This window comes from Bos javanicus, chromosome 7 (assembly GCF_032452875.1).
Source record: "Bos javanicus breed banteng chromosome 7, ARS-OSU_banteng_1.0, whole genome shotgun sequence".
NCBI classification, from domain to species: domain Eukaryota; kingdom Metazoa; phylum Chordata; class Mammalia; order Artiodactyla; family Bovidae; genus Bos; species Bos javanicus.
Window position 1 is genome coordinate 93,325,746 of NC_083874.1, and position 27,043 is coordinate 93,352,788.

Sequence of the window (27,043 nt, forward strand, 5' to 3'; positions counted from 1 at the left end):
GAATATGCATGTTAAACTGGTGAAGAGCAGGACAAGATTCTGGGCAAGTCAATCATCTCCAGAGTACAAAGTACACTGCTTGTGTCTAAAGGATTAGGGTTCACTGCTTGTGTCTAAAGGATTAGGGTCCATACTCTATAAGCAGGCTTCCCTGGTGGCTCAGGGTTAAACAATCCACCTGCAATGCAGAAGATGCAGGAGACACAGGTTTGATCCCTAGGTTGGGAAGACCCCCTAGAAATGGCAACCCATTCTAGGATTCTTGCCTGGAAAATCCTACGGACAGAGGAGCCTTGTGGGCTACAGCCCATGGGGTCGCAAAAGAGTCAGACACAATTTAGGACTGTGCAACAACATCGTTTACAAACACCTCTATAAGTAGTGGGCAGTCACTAAAGGTTTTTAGCAGAGAAGAAGTGACATAATCAGACCTGTATTCAAATAAGAACAAGCTTTGTGACTACTGTGAACGTTCTGATAAATGGATTATAAATAATCTTAAGTAAATTATGTCTCTTTAAAAACATAATACTTTGGAAAGATAAATCACATACCCCAATTTTTTGCCAATGATAGCAATAGAAACTTTATATGATGGCCTTGCTTCTCAAAAGGTGGTCCAGGCACCAGCAGCATCAAGAGCAGTATTACCTGGCAGCTTGTTAGAAAAGCAGAATTTCAGGTACCCCCCACCCCAACAAGACCTAAAATCAAAATCTGCAGTTTTAAACAGCTACCCGCACTACAAAGTTCGGAAGCCTTGGTTTATGTTATCATGCCCTACAGTCACCCTACCCTCATGCAGACTCAGCACAGACCCTAGATGACAACTGTCTCTGGGACCTGAATAATTCTATATTATTCTATAATAATAATTATAATTCTATAATAATATTCTAGGCTAGTCTGTCATCATTGGTGGATAGGAGCCTTGGTTGGAAAGACTTAAGGCAAAAACTACAAATATAACTCCACTGTTCTAAGTAAGAATATGGTACAAATCAAGGAAAGAAAAAAAATATATTGAAAAAGTGAGAATACAGACATTGTCACTAGAAAAAGTAACCAAGGACATTGAAGTTAGGAGTGCAAAGGGTACCATGAGGGAGCATTTTAGTTTTGGTTACTTCTTTCCAAGACAGCTATAAAATGGCATTTTAGTCACACATAAAGTGAAACACACACACACACACACGATGTACAATAAAACACAAAGCCTCTGCCATAATATTCCTTATTATCCAAAAGACTAAGAAAATAGAGAATTTGAGTTGATCTGGCTTCCCAGGTGGCTCAGATGGTAAAGAACACACCTGTAATGCAGGAGACCTTGGTTTGATCTCTAGGTTGAGAAGACCCCTAGGAGAAGGGAATGGCCCAGTTCAGTTGCTCAGCATGTCCGACTCTTTGCAACCCATGGACTGCAACATGCCAAGCTTCCCTGTCCATCACCAACTCCTGGTGCTTGCTCAAACTCATGTACATCGAATTGGTAATGCTATCCAACCATCTCATACTTTATCTTCCTCTTCTCCTCCTGCCATCAATCTTTCCCAGCATCAGTGTCTATTCCAATGAGTCAGTTCTTCACATCAGGTGGCCAAAGTATTGGAGTTTCAGCTTCTAAAGTATTGGAGTTTCAGCTTCAGCTTCCAATGAATATTCAGGATTGATTTCCTTTAGGGTAGACTGCTTTAATCTTCTTGCTGTCCAGGAGATTCTCAAGAGTTCTCCAACACCACAGTTTAAAAGCATCAATTCTTTGGTGCTCAGCTTTCTTTTTTTTTTTTTTTTCAGCTTTCTTTATACTCCAACTCTCATATCCATACATGACTACTGGAAAAACCATAGCTTTGACTAGACAGACCTTTGTTGGCAAAGTAATTTCTCTGCTTTTTAATATGCTGTCTACGTGTTGGTCATAGCTTTTCTTCCAAGGAGTAAGCGTCTTTTAATTTCATGGGGGCAGTCCCCATCTGCAGTGATTTTGGAGTCCAAGATAATAAACTCTGTCACTGTTTCCCCATCTATTTGCTATGAAGTGATGGGACCAGACGCCATGATCTTCGTTTTCTGAATGTTGAGTTTTAAGACAGCTTTCTCATGCTCCTCTTTCACTTTCATCAACAGGTTCTTTAGTTCTTCTTCACTTTCTGCCATAAGGTTGTGTCATCTGCATATCTGAGGTTATTGATATTTCTCCTGGCAGTCTTGACTCCACCTTGTGCTTCCTCCAGCCCAGCATTTTGCATGATGTACTCTGCATATATGTTAAATAAGCAGGGTGACAATATACAGGCTTGACGTACTCCTTTCCCAATTTGGAACTAGTCTGTTGTTCCATGTCCAGTTCTGTTTCTCTGGACCTGCATACAGTTTTCTCAGGAGGAAGGTCTGGTATTCCCATTTCTTTCAGAATTTTCCATAGTTTGTTGTGATCCACACAGTCAAAGGCTTTGGCGTAATCAATAAAACAGAAGTAGATATTTTTCTGGAACTCTTGCTTTTTTGATGATCCAACGGATATTGGATCTCTGGTTCCTCTGCCTTTTCTAAATCTACCTTGATCATCTGGAAATTCACAGTTCACGTATTGTTGAAGCCTGGCTTGCAGAATTTTGAGCATTACTTTGCTAGTGTGTGAGATGAGTGCAATTGTGCAGTAGTTTGAACATTCTTTGGCATTGCCTTTCTTAGGGATTAGAATGAAAACTGACTTTTTCCAGTCTTGTAGCCACTGCTGAGTTTTTCAAATTTGCTGGCATATTGAGTGCAGCACTTTCACAGCATCATCTTTTAGGATTTGAAAGAGCTCAACTGGAATTCCATCACCTCCCCTAGCTTTGTTCATAGTGATGCTTCCTAAGGCCCACTTGACTTCACATTCCAGGATGTCTGACCCTAGGTGAGTGATCACACCATCATGGTTATCTGGGTCATGAAGATCATTTTTGTACAGTGCGTCTATGTACACAATCCTGTATTCCTGCCTTGATAATTCCATGGACAGAGGAGTCTGGCAGTAGTCATGGACTACAGTCCATGGAGTTGCAAAGAGTAGAAAATGACTGAGCAATCAACATTTTCCTTCATTTTAAGTTAACCAACCCTTTGTAGTGGTAGCAGTGATTTATATAGAATTTTCTGTAGATCTGTTTCTTGATTACCCTTAGGCACTGTGTTACATGGTTGAAAAGTACAGAATGTACTACCAACATTATCCACGACAGAGACTCCTGATAGCTTTCATGAATTGAGCCTCTCTGTAATTTTGTGAGCTTTCTGTGGCTCTGCTGCAATGCCCTGCGGTGTGGTGGGTGAAGGCACAGTCTCTGAACACCAGTTTTGCCTTAAATCCTGCTTTGCCAATTATGAGGCATGTAACGTGGACAAATGACTTGATTTCTCTGTCTTACCTTCTGCCTCTATAAAATGGAGATGATAATTGTACCTGCCACACAGAGTTATTTTGAGGATTCAGTGAGTGAACATATTTAAAGTACTTAGAGGCAGTATCTGGAACATGTTAAAAATTGTGTATTTTCTAGTTTGTTGTGGTTGTTATATTACAACTGAAAATCACCAGAAGCCAAGAAATTTCACTGAGGATCATTCTTGGGGCAATGGGCAAAGGAAAGAGGGTTAGTCACACTTCATTCAAATGTTACTAGCAGGAAAAGGCCAACTGCTAACAACTGGGAAATTGCCAGAAATTTGTTCCTTTGATGTCACAAGTCAGACACTGGTTAAGGCCACGTGGCCTCAGTGAGGTAATGCCAAAACAACTGCCTTGGGTTTTTAACATCAATAATCCAAAATAATGTCTTATACATTTAAAATCTGAGGTTTCTTCCTTCAAATTTAGAATACCCCATCTTAAAAATAAAACCAACAAACATTACCTTCTCAAGTCCACTGAACCTTAGCCAAACTTCCTAGAAGCTTGCAGCCTATGAAGCACATATTATAAATTAAAAGTTTACTATATATTTATTTATTAAATTTTGCTATTTTCTGACACTCAGTGAGTTGTATCTCATATTACAAAAAAGTTGTTTCTGTATATACTCTGCTGATTCTTTTTAAAATAAATAGAAATTCTGGTAAATCATTTTCATAGTTCAGTTCAGTGGTTCCGCCATGTTTGACTCTTTGTGACCCCACTGACTGTGGCACACCACGCTCCCCTGTGCATCACTAACTCCCAGGGCTTGCTCAAACTCAAGTCCATAGCGTTGGCGATGCCATTCAACCATCTCATCCACTGTCATCCCCCTTCTCCTCCTGCCTTCAATCTTTCCCAGCATCAGGGTCTTTTCAACAAGTCAGCTCTTCCCATCAGGTGGCCAAAGTATTGGACTTTCAGCTTCAGCATCAGTCTTCCCAATGAATATTCAAAACTGATTTCCTTTAGGATGGACTGGTTTGATCTCCTTGCTGTCCAAGGGACTCTCAAGAGTCTTCTCTAACACCACAGTACAAAAGCATCAATTCTTCGGTGCTCAGCCCTCTTTATAGTCCAACTCTCACATCCATACGTAACTACTGGAAAAATCATAGCTTTGACTATACAGACCTTTGTTGCAAAGTAATGACTCTGCTTTTTAATATGCTGTCTAGGTAAGTCATAGCTTATCTTCTAAGGAGCAAACATCTTTAAGTTTCATGGCTGCAGCTACCATCTGCAGTGATTTTGGAACCCAAGAAAATAAAGTATGTCACTGCTTCCATTGTTTCCCCATCAATTTGCCATGGAGTGATGGGACAGATGCCATGATTTTAGCTTTCTGAAAGTTGAATTTTAAGTCAACTTTTTCACACTCTTCTTTCACATTCATCAAGAGGCTTTTTAGTTCCTCTTCACTTTCTTCCATTAGGGTGGTGTCATCTGCATATATGAGGTTACTGATATTTCTCTTTGGAATCTTGATTCCAGCTTGTTTTTCATCCAGCCAGGCCTTTCAGATGCTGTACTCTGCATATAAGTTAAACAAGCAGGGTGACAATATACAGCCTGATGTACTCCTTTCCCAATTTGGAACCAGTCTGTAGTTCCATGTCCGGTTCTAACTGTTGCCTCTTGACCTGCATATAGATTTCTCAGAAGGAAGGTCAGGAGGTCTACTATTTCCATATCTTGAAGGAATTTTCCAGTTTGTTGTGATCCACACAGAAAAAGGCTTTAGCATAGTCAATAAAGCCGAAGTAGATATTTTTCTGGAACTCTCTTGCTTTTTTCTATGATCCAGTAGATGTTGGCAATTTGATCTCTGGTTCCTCTGCCTTTTCTAAATCCAGCTTGATCAGCTGAAAGTTCTTGGTTCATATACTGCTGAAGCCTAGCTTGGAGAATTTTGAGCATTACTTTACTAGTGTGTGAGATGAGTGCAATTGTGTGGTAGTTTGAACATTTTTGGCATTGTCTTTCTTTGGGATTGGAATGAAAACTGACCTTTCCAGTCCTGTGACCACTGCTGAGTTTTCCAAATTTGCTGGCATATTGAGTGCAGCACTTTCACAGCATCATCTTTTAGGATTTGAAATAGCTCAACTGGAATTCCATCACCTCCACTAGCTTTGTTCACAGTGATGCTTCCTAAGGCCCACTTTACTTAGCATTCCAGCATGTCTGGCTCTAGTGAGTGATCACACCATCGTGGTTATCTGGGTCATGAAGATCTTTTTTGTATAGTTCTTCTATGTATTCTTGCCACCTTTTCTTAATATTTTCTCCTTTTGTTAGGTCCACAGCATTTTTGTCCTTTATTGTGCCCATCTTTGCATGAAATGTTTGCTTGGTATCTCTAAATATCTTCAAGAGATCTCTAGTCTTTCCCATTCTATTATTTTCCTCTATTTCTTTGCACTGATCAGTTAGGAAGGCTTTCTTATTTCTCCTTGCTATGCTTTGGAACTCTGTATTCAGATGCTTATATTTTTCCTTTTCTCCTTTACCTTTTGCTTCTCTTCTTTTCTCAGCTCTTTGTAAGGCTTCATCAGACAACCATTTTGCCTTTTGCATTTCTTCTTCTTGTTGATGGTTTTGATCACTGCTTCCTGTACAATGTTATGAACCTTGGTCCATTGTTCTTCAGGCACTCTGTCTATCAGATCTAATCCCTTGAATCTATTTGTCATTTCCACTGTATAATCATAAGGGATTTGATTTGGGTCATACCTGAATTGTGTAGTGGTTTTCCCTACTTTCTTCAATTTCAGTCTCAATTTTGCCATAAGGAGTTCATGATCTGAGTCACAGTGAGCTCCTGGTCATGTTTTTGTTGACTGTATGGAGCTTCTCCATCTTTGGCTGCAAATAATGTAATCAATATGATTTCGGTATCAACCATCTGGTGATGTCCATGTGTAGAGTCTTCTCCTGTGTTGTTGGAAGAGGGTGTTTGGTATGATCAGTGTGCTGTCTTGGCAAAACTGTGAGCCTTTGCCCTGCCTCATTTTCTACTCCAAGGCCAAACTCTCCTGTTACCTAGGTATCTCTTGATTTCCTACTTTTGCATTTAGGTCACCTCTGATTAAATGGACATCTTTTTTGGGTGTTAGTTCTAGAAGGTCTTATAGGTCTTCATAGAACTGTTCAACTTCAGCTTTTCAGCATTAGTGGTTTGGGCATGGACTTGAATTACTGTCATATGAATGGTTTGCATTAGAAACAAACAGAGATCATTCTGTCATTTTTGGTATTATCCCCAAGTACTGTGTTTTGGACTCCTTTGTTGACTGTGAGGGCTATTCCATTTCTTCTAAGGGATTCTTGCACACAGTAGAAGATACAATGGTCATCTGAATTAAATTTGCCCATTCCGGTCCATTGTAGTTCACTGATTTCTAGAATGTCGATGTTCACTCTTGCCATCTCCTGTTTGACCACTTCTAATTTACCTTGATTCATGGACCTCACATTCCAGGTTCCTAGGCAATATTGTTCTTTACAGCATCGGACTTTACTTCCATCACCTGTCACTCCACCACTTGCTCATTTTCAGAGAGCAAGACCTAAAGCTACAGACACAAACCCCTTATATTTTAATGTTTATAATATATGGTTGTCTATCCAAAAAAAGAACTTTACCTAACAGAATTTAATAATTGCTTATTGGGTGAAGAGGACTTTGTTTTTAAAATACATTCAATAAAAATGTGTATTTATAATCTCCATTCTTATTCCTGAGCCAATTTAACAAAAGTTAAATTTTATCAATTAGACTAAAAAGAGACTATTCATAAAGAAAAGTCTCCCATAAACAGGCCAATAGTTATGTTGTTTGAAACACCTAATCAGAACATTTTACTCTAAAATTTTGCTTTCCTAAAGATATGATCAAACTTCTAAATTACCAAATGATATTGAATGAAGAGAAAATCTCTGAAAAAATATTACATATGTATTTTTAGGTGCATAATAATTTTGACCTTAGTCTAGTTAATAAGATTCCCTGAGCATATTGTTTCTAACTTAAAGTGACAAGGTTTCTAATGGAGTTTAATAAGTCAGTCAATCAATTGATCAGTAAATTCTGTCACTTCATCCTTACGCTAATGAAGTAGCTAACAAAATTAATACAAGACAATACCAAAGCAGCTAAGATCAAACATAACAACCTTTGCAAAAACTGGTAAGATATTTTAGCAGGCTGGGTAAATGCACTTCTGTATTCCATGAGAACCAGAACTGAAGAAGCTACAGTATGGTACCATTGATAACTTTTAAGTCCCTCAAAAACAACATCATGTTATATATCCAAAAGGTAGATGTAATATAAATGTAGAATTCTTTTGCAAGAAAACCTGGTTATTCATTTAACCACAATCACTATCCCTGTACTTAGTGGCTATATTAGAATAGCCCAGTGTTTTATCACAATTGCTTTTCTAGGCTGAACTATATAACTCTATTAAAAGGAGACTATTTCTCTTCTAGGACCATGTTCATGAGCTTCAATGATCATATTAACATTAGAGTAACTCTCCAGCCATGTCAGATACTATCCATGTTGAGTAGTCACCTTACCTGAAAGTTCAGATTATAAAGTTTAAGTGAAACTCCATATTTTATATCCCAACTGATTGCTGAGCAATCCCTGCACTTTTTCTGTAAAAAGCACTATGCTATCTTGAGGAAAATATAAAAATAAAAATCTGTGATCACCACTGACTACCTGGCTGGCAAGAGCAGTTACATGCATGTGCATTGGGGTGTCTGGATTGATTCAACCAGAGACTGGACAGATTACAGTTCTTCCAGATACCCGTGGCCCACTCTAGGACTTAATCTGCAAGAATATTTGTATAGAATTGTAAGGGAAAGAACGTGCCAGGTTGGGTTCAGAATTCCAGGTTACCCACCATTTCTCAGCTACATGTGTCTCTTGGCAAATAACAGTATCTTAAACTCTAATGCTATTTTTAACATGATGAAAATAATTATACTTACTTTATAGGTTTTAAGAGTCAAATTAGATAGTAAATGTGAAGTGCCTTGCAGAGTGCCTAAGAGTTAACAAGTGAACAATATATGTTGGCTATTTGACCAATTAATTCCCCTAGCACCTGTTTTCCCTTTAAGAGAGTGGAGTTCAAGATATTGAAGCTGAAGATCCTGCTTTCAGTTGAACTTTGTGAGATTTAAGGCTCGGGGGCTCAGAGAATAAAGTCCGATTCAGGGTTGGAGGAGAGGTAATCTCCAAACCTCTGCTTGGAACATGGTGAGGCTGGAGGATTCACAGTGCCCTTTGGCACCACAAGATTTCTGGATTTGGGAGCACCAGGAGAGAAGCAGAGGGCTCAGAGTAGGGTACCTCCTCTATGTGGTTTTTGGGAAACAAACCTCAAGGCATGCAGAAGAAAAAACTATGGGGAACTGGTTGTGGGCAGATCTGAGAAAGCAAATATTCCAGAAATGACTGGAACAATCTGGAAGGGGATGCTGTGAACCTCGTTTTGTATACAACAGGCCAGTAGGGCCTGGTAGCTTTTGCCTTGTTAACATACAAATATAATAACAATATAAGGCAGACTAAGTGACGAGCAGTAGCCGCCATAACAGACACTGTCAAGTTCAAGGCAGGGAGAGATCAGTGTGAGACAGTGTTCAGAGATCTAGAGCTTAGCAGGCCCTCGTCCACTGGTGGAGGCTAGGTGGGTCTCTCAAGGTGGAAAAATGGGTGAGCAAAGTGTGGAAGGAACATGTGGTGGCAGTGGTGATTTAGTCACTAAGTTGTGTCCGACTCTTGCAACCCCATGAACTGTAGTCCTCCAGGCTCCTCTGTCCATGGGATTCTCCAGGCAGGAATATTGGAGTGAGTTGCCATTTCTTTCTCCAGGGGACCTTCCAGAACCAGGGATCCAACCTGCATCTCCTGTATTGCAGGTGGTCTCTTGCATGGCAGGCAGATTCCGTACCAGAACCACCAGGGAAGCCTAGACGCAGCGTGTACGTGGGGTTCTGTGGACAATGGCTGGAATACGTGTGTGTGCATGCACGTGCACACAAGGGAACAGTGGGGAAAGGGGTTACAAAACTAGTCTGGGGTCATACTTGAACGGCCAAAACTTAGGGATTTGTTCCTGTAAGTGATGGGGGATGAGAGAAAAAAATATTTTGAATAGGGAAGACTATACTGAACCTAATGACTGATAAAATGAATCTGGCTATCTGTGTAGTATATAGCAGAAGAAATGCACAGGGGTTGTAAAGATGGTTAGAAAACCCTTTATAGATGTAGCAGGAGAACAGCAGGACATAATGTTAGATTGCCATAACATTGCTTACCATCTTCTAAAATAGTGCTTACAGGGGAGAAAAGAAAGTCTAATTAAGAGAAGTATGGGCTTCCATTACTCCTCAATTTCCATTCATAATTTTCTCACGACTACTTCTCCATGCCCCAGTGGACGCGGAGGCAAGCCACACTTGCTTGTTCATAAGTTACATAAGCATTTTTCATGATCCACTGAAGTGCTTAATGTGGGTCAAAAACAATCGTAATCTCTCTCTCTCAGGTCTAACTGAGACTTGCTTTGGACATATAACTGTGTTCCCATAATATGTTCTTAGGCATTTCAAACCCCAAATATTGACACATCTCTTATATTATGACAGTTACGATAGAAAAGTATCATATAAAAATATCGTTTTCCCTCATTCAGACTATCCCTGAAAGAAGACCTTTCCGATAGGTTTATAAAGTGATTCAATATTTTTGCTGCTGCTAACCCCACTGCCTATTGGTATAACACAGTTGGTATCACTGCCCTACCAACATTCAAGTAAGAAAAAACATTCCATTCAACTTGAACAATGACTGAGTTTTTTCAGGACATTCTCAAAACTACAAATACTCACTTGAGCTCTTTAGCAAGATTCTTAGTAAAAGACCATCGTGATGCAGTAGGGTTTCCAGAAGCAGGTTCCAATTACAACCTGGCTGGGATAAGAGCAGTTTCAGTTGACCCTCGGCTGTCAGTCGTCCAGCTGATGGAGTCCTTTCAAAATGCAAGATAAAGATGGAGTAATGAAGTTAATTTATCTATGAAATTAATAGCTTTAAAGTACAGATGTAATGCTAACTCCTTTAAATGTCAATTCCTCCCAGATTACTGTGAAAATGCTTTCATGCTTGCTTACTTCAGGGTTGCTCAGGGAAGGAATTACATTTAATCTCTACTAGCTAAAAGCAAATTAACATTTGGTAGCCTGCCAATTTTAAAACTGATACAAAATAACCATGCCTACATTTCACAGAACTATGTTTTAGTTTCATGGAGCAAAATAAAAATAATTTATGCATCTTTGAACACATTTATTTGTTCATTTGACAAATACATGAGTGCCTACTATGTGCTATGAACTTCTTTCATTATTCACGGAAAGATGTTACAGTATGTTTTAGCTGCTAATTTGCCATGTACTATGATTGTTGATAAAATGAAAGGAATTCAAAGCTTCTGTCAGAGATCAACCATATCTAATTTTTTAATATGTAAAAGCCATAAGTCAACAGGCAATTATCAGAACAACTCTTAAGAGTCACACTGCTACCTACTTGGGTAATAAGTTGGTCTTTTTTTTTTAAGAATTTTTTTCTGATGTGGACCATTATTAAAGTCTTTATTGAATTTATTACAGTGTTGCTTCTGTTTTGTGTTTTAGTGTTGTGGCAGTAAGGCACGTGGGATCTGAGCTCCTCCTCCAGGGATCAAACCTGCAGCTCCCGCACAGGAGGGTGAAATCCTAACCAGTGGACCACCAGGGAATGTCCCCAGGGTAATCAGCTTATCAAAGAGAAGTAATTCCAAAGCAAACAAGTTTCTACTTGGGAAACTGTCATCTGCGGTGAACAGAAAATTAAAATCAGGTCCCTCAGGTCACCACATTCGTTTACCAATGAATCTGGAGATAAGGAAATGAGGTAGAAACTAAAACCTGATAGCATTATTCCCTTTTTCCTTCTAAAGTCTCAAAGTTTAGATTGGCTAAAGGTCACAGCATCTCAGATCGGCTTACCCACTCCAGTATTCTTGCCTGGGAAATCCCATGGATGGAGAGGAGGCTGGTGGGCTACAGTCCGTGGGGTCGCAAAAGAGTCGGACATGACTTATCAACTGAACAACATCAAAAACAACAGCAAAGTGCAGGAAATGACCAAACTTAGCCCGACTGTGGCCATAAGGATGGCGGGAATAAGGAGGGTGGCAGCGGGAAGGAAGGAGCAATGTCAAGGTGTGACTGAACCATATGTGTGCTTTAGGTGGGAGAAAGCAGAACAAAGGAAATCGCGGAGAGATGATTTGTGGCATCATTTCAAGATGAAAACCATCCACATGGTCTAGACCAAAGTTTTCCAAAGCCTGGGCCGTGGACCAACAACATCAGCATCACCTGGGAACTTGTGAAAAATGCAATTTCCCAGGTCTTATCCCAAGAGTAATTCTGGGAATGGGCCCCAGAAATCTGTACTTTAAGAAGCCCTCTCCAGGAGATGCTGATGCACACCAGGGTTTGAGAACCACTGTGGAAGGCAGTGCTTTTTGGAGCACGGGTAGCAGGGTATACAGATTTTAGCACTTTATTATTTCATTAATAAAGGCTTTATCTCTCCACTCAGACTCAAGCCTCATGGGCACACTTAGTTTATACCGCAAAGCTCCTACCAAAGAAGTAAGCATATTTAAGGGCTCTGTAAATGTCAGCTGATTGACTCATCTGCTCATAAATAGACAAACTCTTTAAAAAAAAAAAAAAAAAAGAGGATACATTGCCAGAATGCTAGTTTAAACAAAAGTGAGAGCATTTAAAGACATAAAATGAAATTTCAAAACATCTCCCCCTTGACTCGGCTGGGCATTCGGAACATCTCACAACCTTACGATGCACAAAATCACCTGAGCTTTGGACCAGCTCAGGCTTCCCGTGTGAGCCTCTGATAACATTAACTCCAACCAGAGAAACTCCCCAGTAACTGGTGAGGCAGTGTTAGCCAGGAAAACCTGTGCCCTGGATGGGCAACAAAGAGAAAAGCAGGGAGTTATTTGGCTCTCAGACCAGAGGAAGCACGTCTGTCAGTTCAGCAGCTCTGAATTCCTTTGAGTGTTCTCAGGTTGGTCTGGTTCTTGCAGTCATTCCAAATGTGGTACCAAAGGAAGAATCCACTTGGTGAGCCCCTTGGAATGAAATATTGAAGCATATCCTCCCAATGGCTGTCCCTGTTTCCATCCTAAACCCCAAGTGCTGACTTCAAGAAACTTGATGAAAAGCAGCTAATTTTAAGTTGCATATTAATATTGACTTAGTTTTTGAACATTTCCTACCTATCTGTTTCGCTTGAGCTGAGTGCTGACTTGAAGGATACATTTAATGAACTGGAATATCCAATCCGATGGAGTTTAGAAAAGGAAGGGGATATTGAGAGACAGTTTGAAGAAGGAGACAGGGGCCAGATCATGGAGGAGCCAAGGTGGAGACTTTGGACCTGTTAAAGCGTTTTAAGGCAGATGGGATTCCTGACCTGGCTGCAGTATGGAGAATGAACTGGAGGAAGGGTTATGTTTTTGCTCAGGCCTTTCAGACACGGAATAAGGCAAGATAATTTGAATGTCATTTCATACAGCAGTATCCGAATACCTGGTTATAAATAAAACCTCTCGTTTACCAGATGGGAAGCTGTTTGTTGAAATGTACCTCAGTTCTTGGATCTTTCCACTTATCACAGATTTTGAAATGTACAGTAGAGTGACTCACTATAAGAAAAAAATAAAAGATTACAAACATTCCTCAGTCACTGAGCTCCGAGTAATAAATGCATTGAGGAGTCTGCACTGGGCATATGGAGAAGCATATGTTCCCTCATCCTTTGAGCTGGTGGAGCTGTGAAAGTGAGATGAGCCTCACAGAAAATGACAAAAAGGAAATTTTTTTTATATATGTATGTATCAAATATGTACATGTTGAATTCCACTATAATACAAAGAAGAGAACAGAATTGATAAATCCACTGGAACTCATAAATCCTACATTAGCAGACAGGACAAATTTATGGCTGGGTTATATCAGGCTTATACTCATACAGTGCTGCATTTCTGGGCATGAAGAGGCCTAAGAACTCTTTCAAATCCAGGCAATAAAGGGGCTCAAAAATTACCTGTTTATGAAACTAACAAATTATTATGGAATCACTGTGAAAAATCTTGGTTGTATTTGGGTGTGTTTACTTTATGAAAATGTATCAAGTAGTTTGGAGCAGGGATAGGCTACCAACTACAGTATTCTTGGGCTTCCCTGGTGGCTCAGATGGTAAAGAATCTGCCTGCATTGTGGGAGACCTGAGTTTGATCCCTGGGTTAGGAAGATCCCCTAGAGGCAAGCATGGCAACCCACTCCAGTATTCTTGCCTGGAGAAGCCCCTGGACAGGGGAGCCTGGAGGATTACAGTCCATGGTGTTGCAAAGAGTTGGACATGACTGAGCAACTAAGCCTAGCACATCAAGTAGTTCATCTGCAATTTCTGCAATTTTTTAGCATATGGTCACACCGCAATATAAAGTTTAAAAATGCTAGACCCATAAGTGAACAATGGCCTGACTTTCAACCACAGCTGTGCATGGAGCACAGGGTAAGAAAAGACTGTAGTAAAGTCAGTGAAGTGAAGTGAAGTGAAGCTGCTCAGTCGTGTCCCACTCTTTGTGACCCCATGGACTATAAGCCTACCCAGGTTTCTCAGTCTATGGGATTTTCCAGGCAAGAGTACTGAAGTGGGGTGCCTTTTTCTTCTCCAAAGGAAAGTCAGACTACAATACAATTAGCCTCACTGTTCAGGTCACATGACCTTGGGGGTCCCTGCCCCTACTATACACAAAACATGCAGAAGCTGTCAGAATAGGGGAACATTAGAACGGACTCTGAAACACACAGCTTGGGATAAAACCAAGCGATGTTGGGTGCTGTTTTTCAAGACTAGATATTTACTTTAAATGAACAGCCATTATATGGTTCCATGTCCCTAAGAGATAAACTACATAAATCCAGGAGCTAAGGGTGAGAGTTCTCTCTGAAGGATACTAGAAGCCACCTTCTCACCAGAGCTCCTGATTATCCACTGGGAATTTATGTTTTCTATTCCCATAACTCCCCACAGTGTCTGGGGAAGTGGAGATCCTGGTGTCTATGGTGGAGTGAGTTTAGGAAGGCAACCCCTACCAGGGGAACCATGAAAAATTCTACTAAATATAATGTTATACCTGCCATCATCCAGTTATTTTTGGATTCCCATGCCAGTAGTCTAGCAGGCAAAGAAAGGAGCCACTATACCGGTAAGGGTGATAACTCTGATTATCACCGAGGAGCTAGAGTCGCTACTGCACATGGGGAGCAGGGAGGCGTATATTTGTATGTCAAGGGATTCACCAGGGAGTCAAGAAATGATGCTCTCATGACTGCTAACAAGCATAAGTAGGTGGCCGAAGTAACCACATTCTGATCAGGGAATGGCAGTCATGGTTCAGCATCTCAAGAAGGGTCTCAACGTCTGTGCTAGGTAAGCAACACACTCAACAGATGACCGAGGGGGAGGGGAAGCCAGAATAAGTGGTAGAGGAATGTAATGATGATGAGAACTTGCAGACTCAGGAATAACGACAGCCAGGGATATGCTAGTTTGTCCCATTAACTCAAGAATAATAAAACTGTTTTTTTTTTTTTTCCACCAGCCATCACACCTTGAAGAATCAACGATAAATTCCAGAGAACTTAAATAACGAGTAGCGGATGTCAGTGGTACCAGGGTTAGCCCAAATGTCAGTGTCCCCACGTCCTCTTGCCCTTCCCACTCAGTTGGCACTGACCTGCCTTATGCTGTCAGAATCTGCATTTCTCTACCTTCCAACAAGGCAGGTTGGAAGTGCCAGCAAATTAACACCTCCAGAGTAGCCTTCAGCCGATAACTGAAGAAAGTTTCTAATAAATTCATCAGCATATTTGTTCCTTTGGCAGAATAACTCTGTGAGATGCCTTTCACACTGGCTCCAAGAATTTCCCCAGAAGGTTTAAGTTCCAGTTACTCCTATGATTACACTGCTCTTGATCTGCTGTCTTTCTTTGTCTCATCTACTCCCATCGAGTGTTTCTTCCACTTAGAAAATAAACTATTCTCACCTCAATCCTTGTCTCGAGGACTGCTTCTTGGGGAAATATAAAATAAGACATCAGGAGTCATGTATGGATGTGAGAGCTGGACCATAAAGAAGGCTGAGCACTAAAAAATTGATGCTTTTAAACTGTGGTGCTGGAGCAGACTCTTGAGTGTCCCTTGGACAGCAAGGAGATCAAAACAGTTAATCCTAAAGTCAGTCAGTCCTGAATACTCATTGGAAGGACTGATATGGAAGCTTAAGCTCCATTACTTTAGCCACCTGATGTGAAGAGCTGACTCACCAGAAAAGACTCTGATGTTGGGATTGATTGAGGGCAAGAGGAGAAGGGGGTGACAGAGGATGAGATGGTTAGATGCATTATCAACTCAATGAACATGAGCTTGAGCAAACTCTGGGAGTTAGTGAAGGAAAGGGAGGCCTGGCATACTGCAGTCCACTGGGTTGCAGAGAGTTGGACACGACTGAGCAACTGAACAACAGAAAATAAGACATGCATGGAGGCACTTGGGATTTATCTCAGTGTTTGTTTCAGGAAAACTGAGAAAATACAGTAAGGTCATTTAGCTAATAAACATGGCAACTGGACTTTGAACCCAGGTTTTCCTGACTTTAAAATCCTTGGCTATTCCACTACCCTGTGTTTCTTTCATTCAACCTGGTTGATATTTGGTGGGTATGTTGTAATTTTCAGCCTTGAGGATGTTTGGCTCTATTCAACTTCCTTGATTGAGGATACCAAGTTTTTGACCCAAACTCAGGTTTGTGGTCTCAAAGCTGATTCCCAAATTGGAGCCATGTTATTTAAGGTATCTGGGGACTGATTTTGACCAGATGGTTCCTGTCATGGATTACTGGGTCAAATTTATACCAGAGACCATAAGTTAAATGATTCAGAGAACAAAGGCAAGGGCATAACTAAAGAGAAACCAAGTAAAAGCCCTAAAGTAGGAAAATGAAAGCAGAGAAGGAAAAGCTGTATTACCATTCTACTTTTGCCTTTCCAAAACTAATCCTTCCAAATCGTGCTAGGAAAATAAGACAAATATTTAAAGCAGTTCTATCATCTTTCTCTTTAGTACCTAGGAAAAGAGCTTGAGGAGATAAAAAATCCAAAATATTTGCTGCACCATTTCAATCAAGAATGTACAAATTATATGTACTTATAACATTGAAAATGCTTGCATACATCTTAATCTATATAATGGGTATAGCCAAGTCTCTATGATCTTTATAGTTACAGATGATTCAATAAATAGAAATAAGACAGGGTTCATCTGCACATTTATATATAGGGTTTGCTTTGATTTTTAATAACTTTATCCACCTAGGTAGATGGATACTCTTACACAGTCTCATTTTTTTCAGAGTTGACGGTATCTACAATAATGGGTACACAACTTAAAGAACAAGTGTTTGACCTGTAAAGACCTAAATTATTTCTTGATTTCAGTAAACTAAACTTTTTCACTTAGGATGACCCTATTTCTCAAAAATCATCTGAAGATATATTAGTGCCCCAAATTCATAGCCCCAGCTTCACACTTTAGAGTTACACAAGTTAGTGTATCTTATTTCTAAAAAACATGTGAGAATCTAATTTTAATTTTAAAAACAATACTTCATGCCAACGATTACTTCTGAACTCCCCCAGAAGTGCTATTCTAGCACCTGGGGCACTAAGATACTGGATCCTACTGACTCACTCAACCATCCCTTTAGAGGACCAGAAGTTATCTCTCTGGGGTCCTTTAACTATTACTGGTTCTTATCTGCTGCTGCTGCTGCTGCTGCTGCTGCTGCTAAGTCGCTTCAGTAGTGTCTGACCCTGTGCAACCCCACAGATGGCAGCCCACCAGGCTCCCCCGTCCCTGGGATTCTCCAGGCAAGAACACTGGAGTGGGTTGCTATTTCCTTCTCCAATGCATGAAAGTGAGAAGTGAAAGTGAAGTCGCTCAGTCGTGTCCGACTCGTAGTGATCCCATGACTGCAGCCTACCAGGCTCCTCCACCCATGGGATTTTCCAGGCAAGAGGACTGGAGTGGGGTGCCACTGCCTTCTCTGGTCCTTGTCTACCACATAATAATACCTTATTAGAGGAGTTCAAGAAAGGTCTCTTCTGACATCACACTTCTGATATGAGACCCCACGAGAAAGTAGTTCAATAATCTTTCCACTTTATCACACTTCGAGTTGGCTTTTTAACATGTTTGGATAACTGATAAGATCTGCCACTTTCTGAAACATAGTTCTTTCCTAAAACAGCAGCATTGAATGACTGTTAAGTAAGCACTTACGTGGTGGGTGCCGTGTAGGCATCTAGCTAATTAAATCCTCATGACTCTGTCATGGGAATATCTCAGAAGCTAAGAAAAGATGTTACAAGACCATGAGAAGTAGACCATGGTATCACACCCTGTTTTCAGGTGGATAGATATGATCATATTGTATTTATATCTCAATTTCCTCACAAAGATACAAGCTATTTAACTTTCCAAAATTACAAAACTATACAAGTCTGCAAACCTGTCTGACTAATCTGAAAACCTATAGTTGTCTTTTATCTTCTCATTGCTGGCTCCATTGCTATATTCTTTTTTATATAATACATTCAAGCCATAATAGAAAAGGAAAGATATGAAGAAATATCTAGCTTCATCAAGTATCCAGCTCACCTGACACTTTCACTTCTTTTAATAACTGCTCCACAAACATGGCTTTTTCTCTGAAACTCTTTTCAAAGATCCAGCTGCTTGTCCATCCACACTCTGGAACAGCCACGTAAGAGCTTTGGTGTTCAAAAATCTCTCATTACTTCTCCCCTGACTGTTGGCTCTATGTCAAAGCTTGGCATCTCATCAGAGTACAAGTTCTCTAAGCCTTTTTCTTCAGTGCTGTGGAACAGCCTGACAGCAGCTGCTGGGAGACCAAAGTTCTCTTTTGTCCTCCTCCCCAGATGTTCAGCCCTAGGTTACTAGAAGACACCTCCTCAATAGACCATTTTTCCCATCACTGAGCTTTACCACTCAGATCAAATGTTTGAAAAGAGTTAAATGTACCATTTAAAGTGGTACTATCTGAAACAATGCTACAATAACTCATTTGTTCCTTAATCCACTTATTCAGTAAACTAATATTTGCTGGCTGATTTCTAGGTGCAAGGTGACAGAGACACAACAATAAGTAAAAAAAAAAAAAAAAGTCACTATTTTTACAGAATTTAGTGGGGAATACATATATAGTTTAAATGGTCATACAAATAAAGATGAAATTACAACTATGAAAACTCAATCAAGGAAAAGCACACGATGCTACTAGAAGATGTAGTAAGAAGTAAACTAGTCTTTGGGGTTGATGAAAAGCTTCCCTACAGAAGTCACGCCAGAGCTGAGATATGAAATTACATTGACATTAACTAAGTGAAAGAAGAAGAAGGCCTTTCAGGGTAAGGTAAGGCATGTGCAAAGATCCTGTGGCAAAAAGGAATATTTTGTGGCAAGAAAGTGTAAAAAAGGCTAATGAGTGAAAAGCAAAAATCACAGGCTAGTGTGGTATGAGAAAAGGTTGCAAAGATGGGTGAGCCACATCTATGTAGGTTTTACAGGCCATGGTAAATTTTGTGTGCATGTTGAAGGATAAAGAGGAATTCATGGAAGGTAGTGAACAGTTAAGTGTGAAATGATAAAATTTAGTTTTGAAAATAGCTTTGGATTTGAGAAGTCTCTGGCTGTAGTTTGGAGAATATTAGAAATGGAAGCCAACACATACATAGGAGGAAACAGAGGTGTCATTGCAGTAGTCAGGAAAGAGACGAAGCACTAAGGCAAGGGTGGCACTATGGATAGCAGATATTAGGAGCTAAAATGAACTAGACTTAGTATGAGCTGGGAGAAGGCAATGGCACCCACTCCAGTACTCTTGCCTGGAAAATCCCATGGACAGAGGAGCCTGGTGGGCTGCAGTCCATGGGGTCGCCAAGAGTCGGACACGACTGAGCGACTTCACTTTCACTTTTCACTTTCATGGGTTGGAGAAGGAAATGGCAACCCACTCCAGTGTTCTTGCCTGGAGAATCCCAGGGACGGGGCAGCCTGGTGGCCTGCCGTCTATGGGGTCGCACAGAGTCGGACACGACTGAAGTGACTCAGCAGCAGTATGAACTGGATCTCTTGGAGAAAAGGAGGGAAGTGTTCAGGATGCCTCCTGGTGTCAGGCTTATACAACCATGTGTGTGCATGTGTGCTAAAATGCATCAGTCGTGTCACTTTGCGACACTTTGCGACCCCATGGACTGTAGCTCACCAGGCTCCTCTGTCCATGGGATTCTTCAGGCAAGAATATTGGAGTTGGCTGCCATGACCCCCTCCACAGGAGATCTTCCTGACCCAGGGATCAAACCCGTGTCTGTCTCCTGCATTAGCAGGTGGCTTCTTTAGCACTCGGGCCACCTGGGAAGCCTCTATACAACCACGTGCAGGTACAATAAATCAAGATGGAAATAAAATAAAAGAGGATCAGTTGGGAGGGGAGTTTCCTAAGTTCAAATATGGTCATATTGAGCTTGAGGTCTGTGTGTGTTCACTAGGTATAAATCTGAAGAAGACATTCATGTATGAGTCACACACGAGTTAGTAGGTCTGCAGTCCTAGGAGAGATTAAAACTAGAGATATGGATTTGGGGGCAATTCAAAGTACATGAAACCACAGGCATGTGTGACTTCACCTAGAAAAGGTTCTATGATAGAATGCTAAAGATGCTCAATATTTAATGGCTAGGCCAAAGTAGATGAACCTGCAAAGGAGACAGAGAAATTTTATTGCCCATCTTTTTCCTCTAACACCTAGCACATGCCTTACTTGGAGAAAAATTTTAAAATGCATTTACTGAAAGGATGAAGTGAATACATCTTGGTAAATTGCACAAAGGAAAAGACTCACATGGCATATAGTATAATGAAGCTAAAGGTAGCTTAATATTTAGGCAGTGGCGAAAAAAAGGATATGAATCCAAAACAGGATTGCATTGAGTAAAACCATAATGAAAACAAAAGCATAGTAGAAAGAAATATCTACAGCTCAGAATGGACTGGCCATGAATCAAAACATCATGTTGTCATCATAAAAGAAAATGAGCAGTGTAAAATGAATGGACTGTTTACTCACACTGATTATGCTACTTGGATTCAGTGTATGGTTATGACCTACTTAGCTAAGGAAGACCTGAAAAGTATTTGGAAATATTTAAAGAACCACAAGATGATGAAAGTTGGGAAAATAAATAAAAAACATTATACTGCAACAATGGTATAATTGACTAAGATAATGTTTTTTCTTCAACATTTATATGAAAGCACAATATGCTGTCATAGTATCAATCCTGAGATTAATATATTCTCCACATGCCTTAGTTTAATCTAGTATGAAACTGATTGCCCTTTCTAAATCAACTCACATTGCTAGCCTACTACTGCTAGGGATAATGAATACAGTACATTTTACTTATTGCCTTGAAAATACATATACTTTCCCTAAAGTAAACTCTTCTAAACTATTCCAGGAGTTCTAGAAGAACATGAACAATTCTATTTTTACCAATTTATACACTTCATAGGCTTTCTCTAGAAATCCTATAGACAAGTTTATGATGCATACAGCTATTTATGCATCTGTAACTCTTGTTGTAAGTCTCAATCTTATGTCCTCCTTGCTCTGCCTCTTCCTTCTCACTTACTTTTAATTCATTATCTTAATATACTTAATATTGTTAAAAGTCAACTTAAATCTCTCTGAAACATATGCACAGCTGTAAATAAATAAGCAAATAGGTGATTAAATTCCTAAGATGCATCATAATTAAATATTTTGTCTCAGCCTTACCCTTTCAAAATAAAAATCACACTCTATTTTCAGTTCTTCATTATATAACCCATATGTGTTTCCCTGAACGGTTCATTTTAGTTACTAAGGTGAGGGATGGAGTTTGGAGCCTAATTTGCAGGGTAAAAACACAGAAACAGCTGATATATGTGAGGAAAGGGAAAGGTGAAATTTTTAAGGTTACATGATGGCAGCCTAGGAATTCCCACTGCAATGCTTGACAGATGCAAATCAATAAGATGAGTTATTCTGAAATTACTTTTATTGCTATCCTGGCTTCCTCTGACTGTACCACTCCTCTGAACATGTTGGATCATAAATCATGTGGATCGGGTCTTCCTAAGCAGATTATATAGGAAGATTAGAGAGAATAACTGTCAGGAAGTCAGGGTAGAGGGGCTCATACTGTACTTGTGTGGGGAATTCAAAAAGGCAAAAGAGAGAAACAAAGGCATTTCAGGAGAGAAAATGAGATTAAAAAAAAGACTGAAAGCTAAGGACAGGCAATAAGTAAAAGCAAAAACTGTAGAATAACTATGTCTTAAAGACAAGAGAAGAGACTGAGAACTAGAGCACAGAAGAGTGCTGGGTGCCCCAGGAAACAAGCCAGGCAGGGTGGGAGAGGCAGAGGCTCTTCTTGAGCGGTAGAACGGTATTTTTGTTGTTGTTAGTCCCTCAGTCGGGTCCGACTCTTTGTGACCCCGTGGACCGTAGCCCACCGGGCTCATCTGTCTGTGGGATTCTCCAGGCAAGAATACTGGAGTGGGTTGCCATTTCCTTTCCTGAGAATAGTATTTAATATAAAACATATTAAATAATAGTAAAAATAGTCCATAGTAATAATGGACCAAGGTTGTTGTGATGTGTTGGAGAGAAAGACTGACTGGATCTAAAAGAACTATGGGGATGAATCAATTGAATGTGATAATACACTAGGAACAGGCAACAGAGAGCTCAGTGGACCACAGCCATAACATTCAAAGATGCTTGCTCTTTGGAAGGAAAGTTATGGAACCTAGATTGTGTGTTAAAAAGCAGAGACATCACTTTGCTGACAAAGATCCATATAGTCAAGGCTATGGCTTTTCCAGTAGTCATGTATGGATGTGAGAGTTGGACCATAAAGAAGGCTGAGCGCCAAAGAATTGATGCTTTCGAACTGTGGTGCTAGAGAAGACTCTTGAGAATCCTTTAGACAGCAAGGAGATCAAACCAGTCAATCCTAAAGGAAATCAGTCCTGAATACTCATTGGAAGAACTGATGCTGAAGCTCCTATACTTTGGCCATCTGATGGGAAGAGCTGATTCATTGGAAAAGACCCTGATCCTGGGAAAGATGGAGGGCAAGAGGAGAAGGGGGTGACAAAGGATGAGATGGCTGAATGGCATCACTGACTCAAGGGACATGAGTTTGAGCAAGCTCTGGGAGAGGTGAAGGATAGGGATGCCTGGTGTGCTCCTAATAGAAAAGACACCATGCTGAGAGGACAAGGGAAGAGTAAAAAGAAGGATCCGTGAGGACATCACGCTGGATTTCCAGTAATATGGTGGTTAGCTCAAGAAATATGGACAGCCAGACACAGGATACTGGAGTAAAGGAAGTGCCCAGAGCTAGAAATCCTCTGTACAGAGGCTCTAGGGTAATACATGTAGATCAAAGAACTCCAAAAAATGAGATTTCTCTTTCATTTAAAAATTTATTTTTACCTTAATAAAATTAAGCTGCTTTCATTACAGGAAATTTGGAAAATGCACAGATAAAAATTAAAATCAATCACAATCTTATAATACAAAGATGCAAAGTAAAAGTTCTCTAATGTAGAGTTCATATACCCTTTCAATATTTGTTTTTCTATACATCCTATTTTCGGGCTATACGTAGAGTAGTATGGCATAGCTTGTGCATGTGTGGGTGCAAAGTCACTTCAGTCACGTCTGACTCTTTGTGACCCTATGGAGTGTAGCCCCTGGGTGCCTCTATCCATGGGATTCTCTAGCAAGAACACTGGAGTGGGTTGCCATGCCCTCCCCAGGCGATCTTCCCCACCCAAGGATGGAACCTATGTCTCTTATGTCTCCTGCATCGGCAGGTAGGTTCACTTCACCACCTGGGAAGCTGGTATGTTTGGCATATCTCAATTGTGTCCCATCTTCCAATACCTGTTCATCCCTTGGGAAACAGGGGTTCTCATAACCTGTAAGTTTGGGGGATTTTACACTAGATCCCTCCTTCAGGTAAACACCATATAGGTTAGTATATCAGAGCTCCTGCAAGTAGAACCATAAAAAGATACTTTACACAATGAATAACTGACAATCTTAGGTTTTTCTTAAATGCCTGTTAACATCACCCTCAACTGTTCTCCCTTTGAACGGTGGAGGGGCAGCTGTCTGGTGCTTGGGCTTTAGGAGCAGACAAGCTGAGCTTCAGAGTCTGTCTCCTAGATTTGCTCTCTTCAGCAAGTTGCTACCTGCACGTCACTTTACTCTCCATGAAAGCAGACTTCACAGACTGGGTGTGAGGCTTGAAAGAGATAACGTTCACGAAGGACTGGGCATGTCAGTTGGAGAGTTATCACTCTGAAGCCTGGGTTGGCTTTGATTACTGCATCATTACTAAGCTGCAGTTTTCCCATAACTATAAATTGCAATGATTTGCCATTTAATATCTTTCAAAATCAACCTTTTTAATGACTCCACAGTCGTCTATCACACGGCTAATCCATAAGTGAGTTGTCTAATTGCATACTGTGAGACATTCGTTTCCATTTTTTCCTTTCACAAATAATACATTGATGAATATCCTTGTATATGAAACTTTCTCAACAGCTCTGATTAATTCTTATGATTGATTCCTAGAAATAGAATTGCTGGATAAAGGGCTATAATATTTTTAAGGTTTTTGATACAGTTTATTATATTGCCCTCCAGAAAACTTATATCCGGTTGCATTTCCACTGTGAGCTGCGTAGTTACCAGCATGTTCTAGTCTTTTTGTGAAGGTCATAGTAAACATAGCTTGCCATAATCAAGCAGAAATAAAGAAAAGTCTTGTTACATGAAAAGGCATTTGAAAGATAAACCCATTGACCCTCTGACTCCCCAGGCTCTAGATGGCTGAACAGAACAAACCTGGAGGTGGAATTCTTCCAGAGCTATGCTTAAAGAAGTAACTCCAATGATTACAGGTTAAGATAAAAGCAGATAATAAAGATAGATTAAAGCAAATGTGATCGTAACATGAGAGCAAGTATGTTTAGAAGTTTGAGAACTCATCACAATGACACATGCTGTTTGCTTAAGTCACGTTATAAAAGATCCAGTTCCTTCAGGTGTTTGCACTAATGTATATCAAAGTCAGTTCTTTAATTCTCAAAGACATAAGAGTATATTTTCATGCCAGCTGCAGCGTATGGAGATGACAGAGTATTAAAGGCTTTCATCATAAGGAATTGATGGGATCAGTCATAAGGAATTGTTCAGGGATGGTGAAAATATTTTATATGTAAGTCAAATAACAATACTTTGAGGTCCTTGAAGGTAGGAGGATAAATATCTCATTAATCTCGGATTCCCCATTACGTGCAAGGGGACAGGCGCATGACAGGTAAGCAGTTAACCTTTACCGTGTCTGTAGAGACTTCTGAAAGAGGTTTTCTTGCCCTCTTTTTCCGGGTGGGACTCTTGTTCTTCAAGAGAGAAATACAGCCAGTCCATTTATATGGTGAGATCACTAACAGTGTATTTCCAAGATGAATCAAGAATGTGCAAGAATTAACAATATCTCCTTCAGCTCTACATGATATATTTATTCACAGATACCAAGGAAAGGGACTTTCCAATGATATATTCAGCAAAGACTCAAACTGACATTACACGTAATGCCACAAAATGTCATCAGATTACTCTGGAAGTACGTTTCATGCTTTAAATGATTTTTCTTATGTTTAAATGCCGTTGATTAAATAATAAAAGTGAAAGACCCTATTCATAATTTTAAAAGTTACTCCTCTCTCAAAACTCTCACCTCAGGCTCTGAGTGAGTTACATGAATTATCCAAGATTATTGCTTTTTTTTGCTTTTTTTTTTTTTTGACAATTAGTTGGAGAACTGTCACATCCCCAGTCATAGATCAAGAATGAATTTTAAAATGGCTAGGCAATTGGCTAAAATAAAAACTAAATTCCAAAAAATTCACATTTCTCTATCACTTTAGTAAAGCTATGTTAGGAGCATGATTGTGAGGCCTGTATCTTGGCTTCTTGGGCTCAAAAAGGACATACACTCTTTACTTACCTGTGTAGTGTCAAAAGTTTTGAGTTCTTTTTGTAAGATGTATTTACCTCCATGGATAAGAGTTTCTATTAAATGTCAAAGGAATCAAAGAACCATTGATGGTATAGTTTTTACAGGTCCTCACCTGAGTAAAGAAGGGTAAAAATGGGATATACAGGAAAGCCAATGTAATGGTTGCTTGAAAATTGGCTTCAAGGAATCTGAAGAAGAATCGCCCAGGCCATGCTGAAAAGTCCTAGTGAAATAAAAATCATTATTTCAGAATATACAGGAAATATTAAGACCATCAGAACCCATTTTTTTCTTAGTATTTAAAGTTAACTGATTTTATACAAAACAGTATTGTGCTAGAATGAACAAATGCACCCACTTGGTATTTATAATTTAACAGATGATTCAGAGGCCTCTGTGAAACAATCTTTACACTTGGGAAGATATGATGATACCATTATCATTTCATTTTTTAAAAGATTCACATTATGAAATTTATAAAAAATGTATCAAAATGGTAAAATGAATACCACTCATTTCGCCCTCCCTCACCTGGAACCTAATAAATGTCAATATTTTGTCATTTTTGCTTCAATACTGTAAGAATGATTAGCATAAGGGTACTTCTTTTTATTCTTTAAAATGATATATAAATATTAAACAATTAACAATAATTTATAATTAATTTTTTATGCTCCTATGGGCTTACAGAAGGCAAATAAAGAAGAATTTAACTGTAAAACATAGGACGGTGACTTCAAAATTAGAACAATTTGGCCAGAATAACTGGTCTACAACTACCTTTGGAGAAGTAACTGTAACATTTTTCTAGGCTGGCCCCAATTCAACAATAAATCTTGAGGTAATACGAAAGGATTTGTTACATAAAATCTTTAGTAGATAGCTTGGATAATAAAATATTTATAATAACAGAAAACTATATTTGCCTTCCTACATAGAGTTAAGAGTCGCAACTGGGAGTATTTGAGAAATGGAATTGTTTGAAGTGGTGCTGTCCCTCTTCATCTAGAGTACAAGAGCAATAGCATTTTTTAAATAATATGTAGAAAGGAATTCCACTTTGAAAACCCATCCCTGTCTTTACATCCTCCTTCCTGTTTCTTATATCCTCACATTCCCAAATTTGACCTGCCTCTCCACTGTTTGTCTGGCCAAATAGAACACCTTCTCATTAAAGATACTTTGACATTTTTT

The 27,043-nt window shown here is 39.7% G+C and overlaps 1 protein-coding gene across 1 annotated transcript in view; it reads right to left on the reverse strand.

Moving 5' to 3' along the window:
* MCTP1 (multiple C2 and transmembrane domain containing 1) overlaps positions 1-27,043 on the reverse strand; it is a 1,073,276-nt gene that overhangs the window by 248,975 nt on the left and 797,258 nt on the right. The window contains exons 32-33 of the mRNA XM_061424408.1: positions 25,962-26,072; positions 10,364-10,503 (exon numbers count right to left, since the gene is read on the reverse strand). Of these exons, the coding sequence (XP_061280392.1) occupies positions 10,364-10,503; positions 25,962-26,072 (251 nt within the window). The remainder of the gene's footprint in view (positions 1-10,363; positions 10,504-25,961; positions 26,073-27,043) is intronic.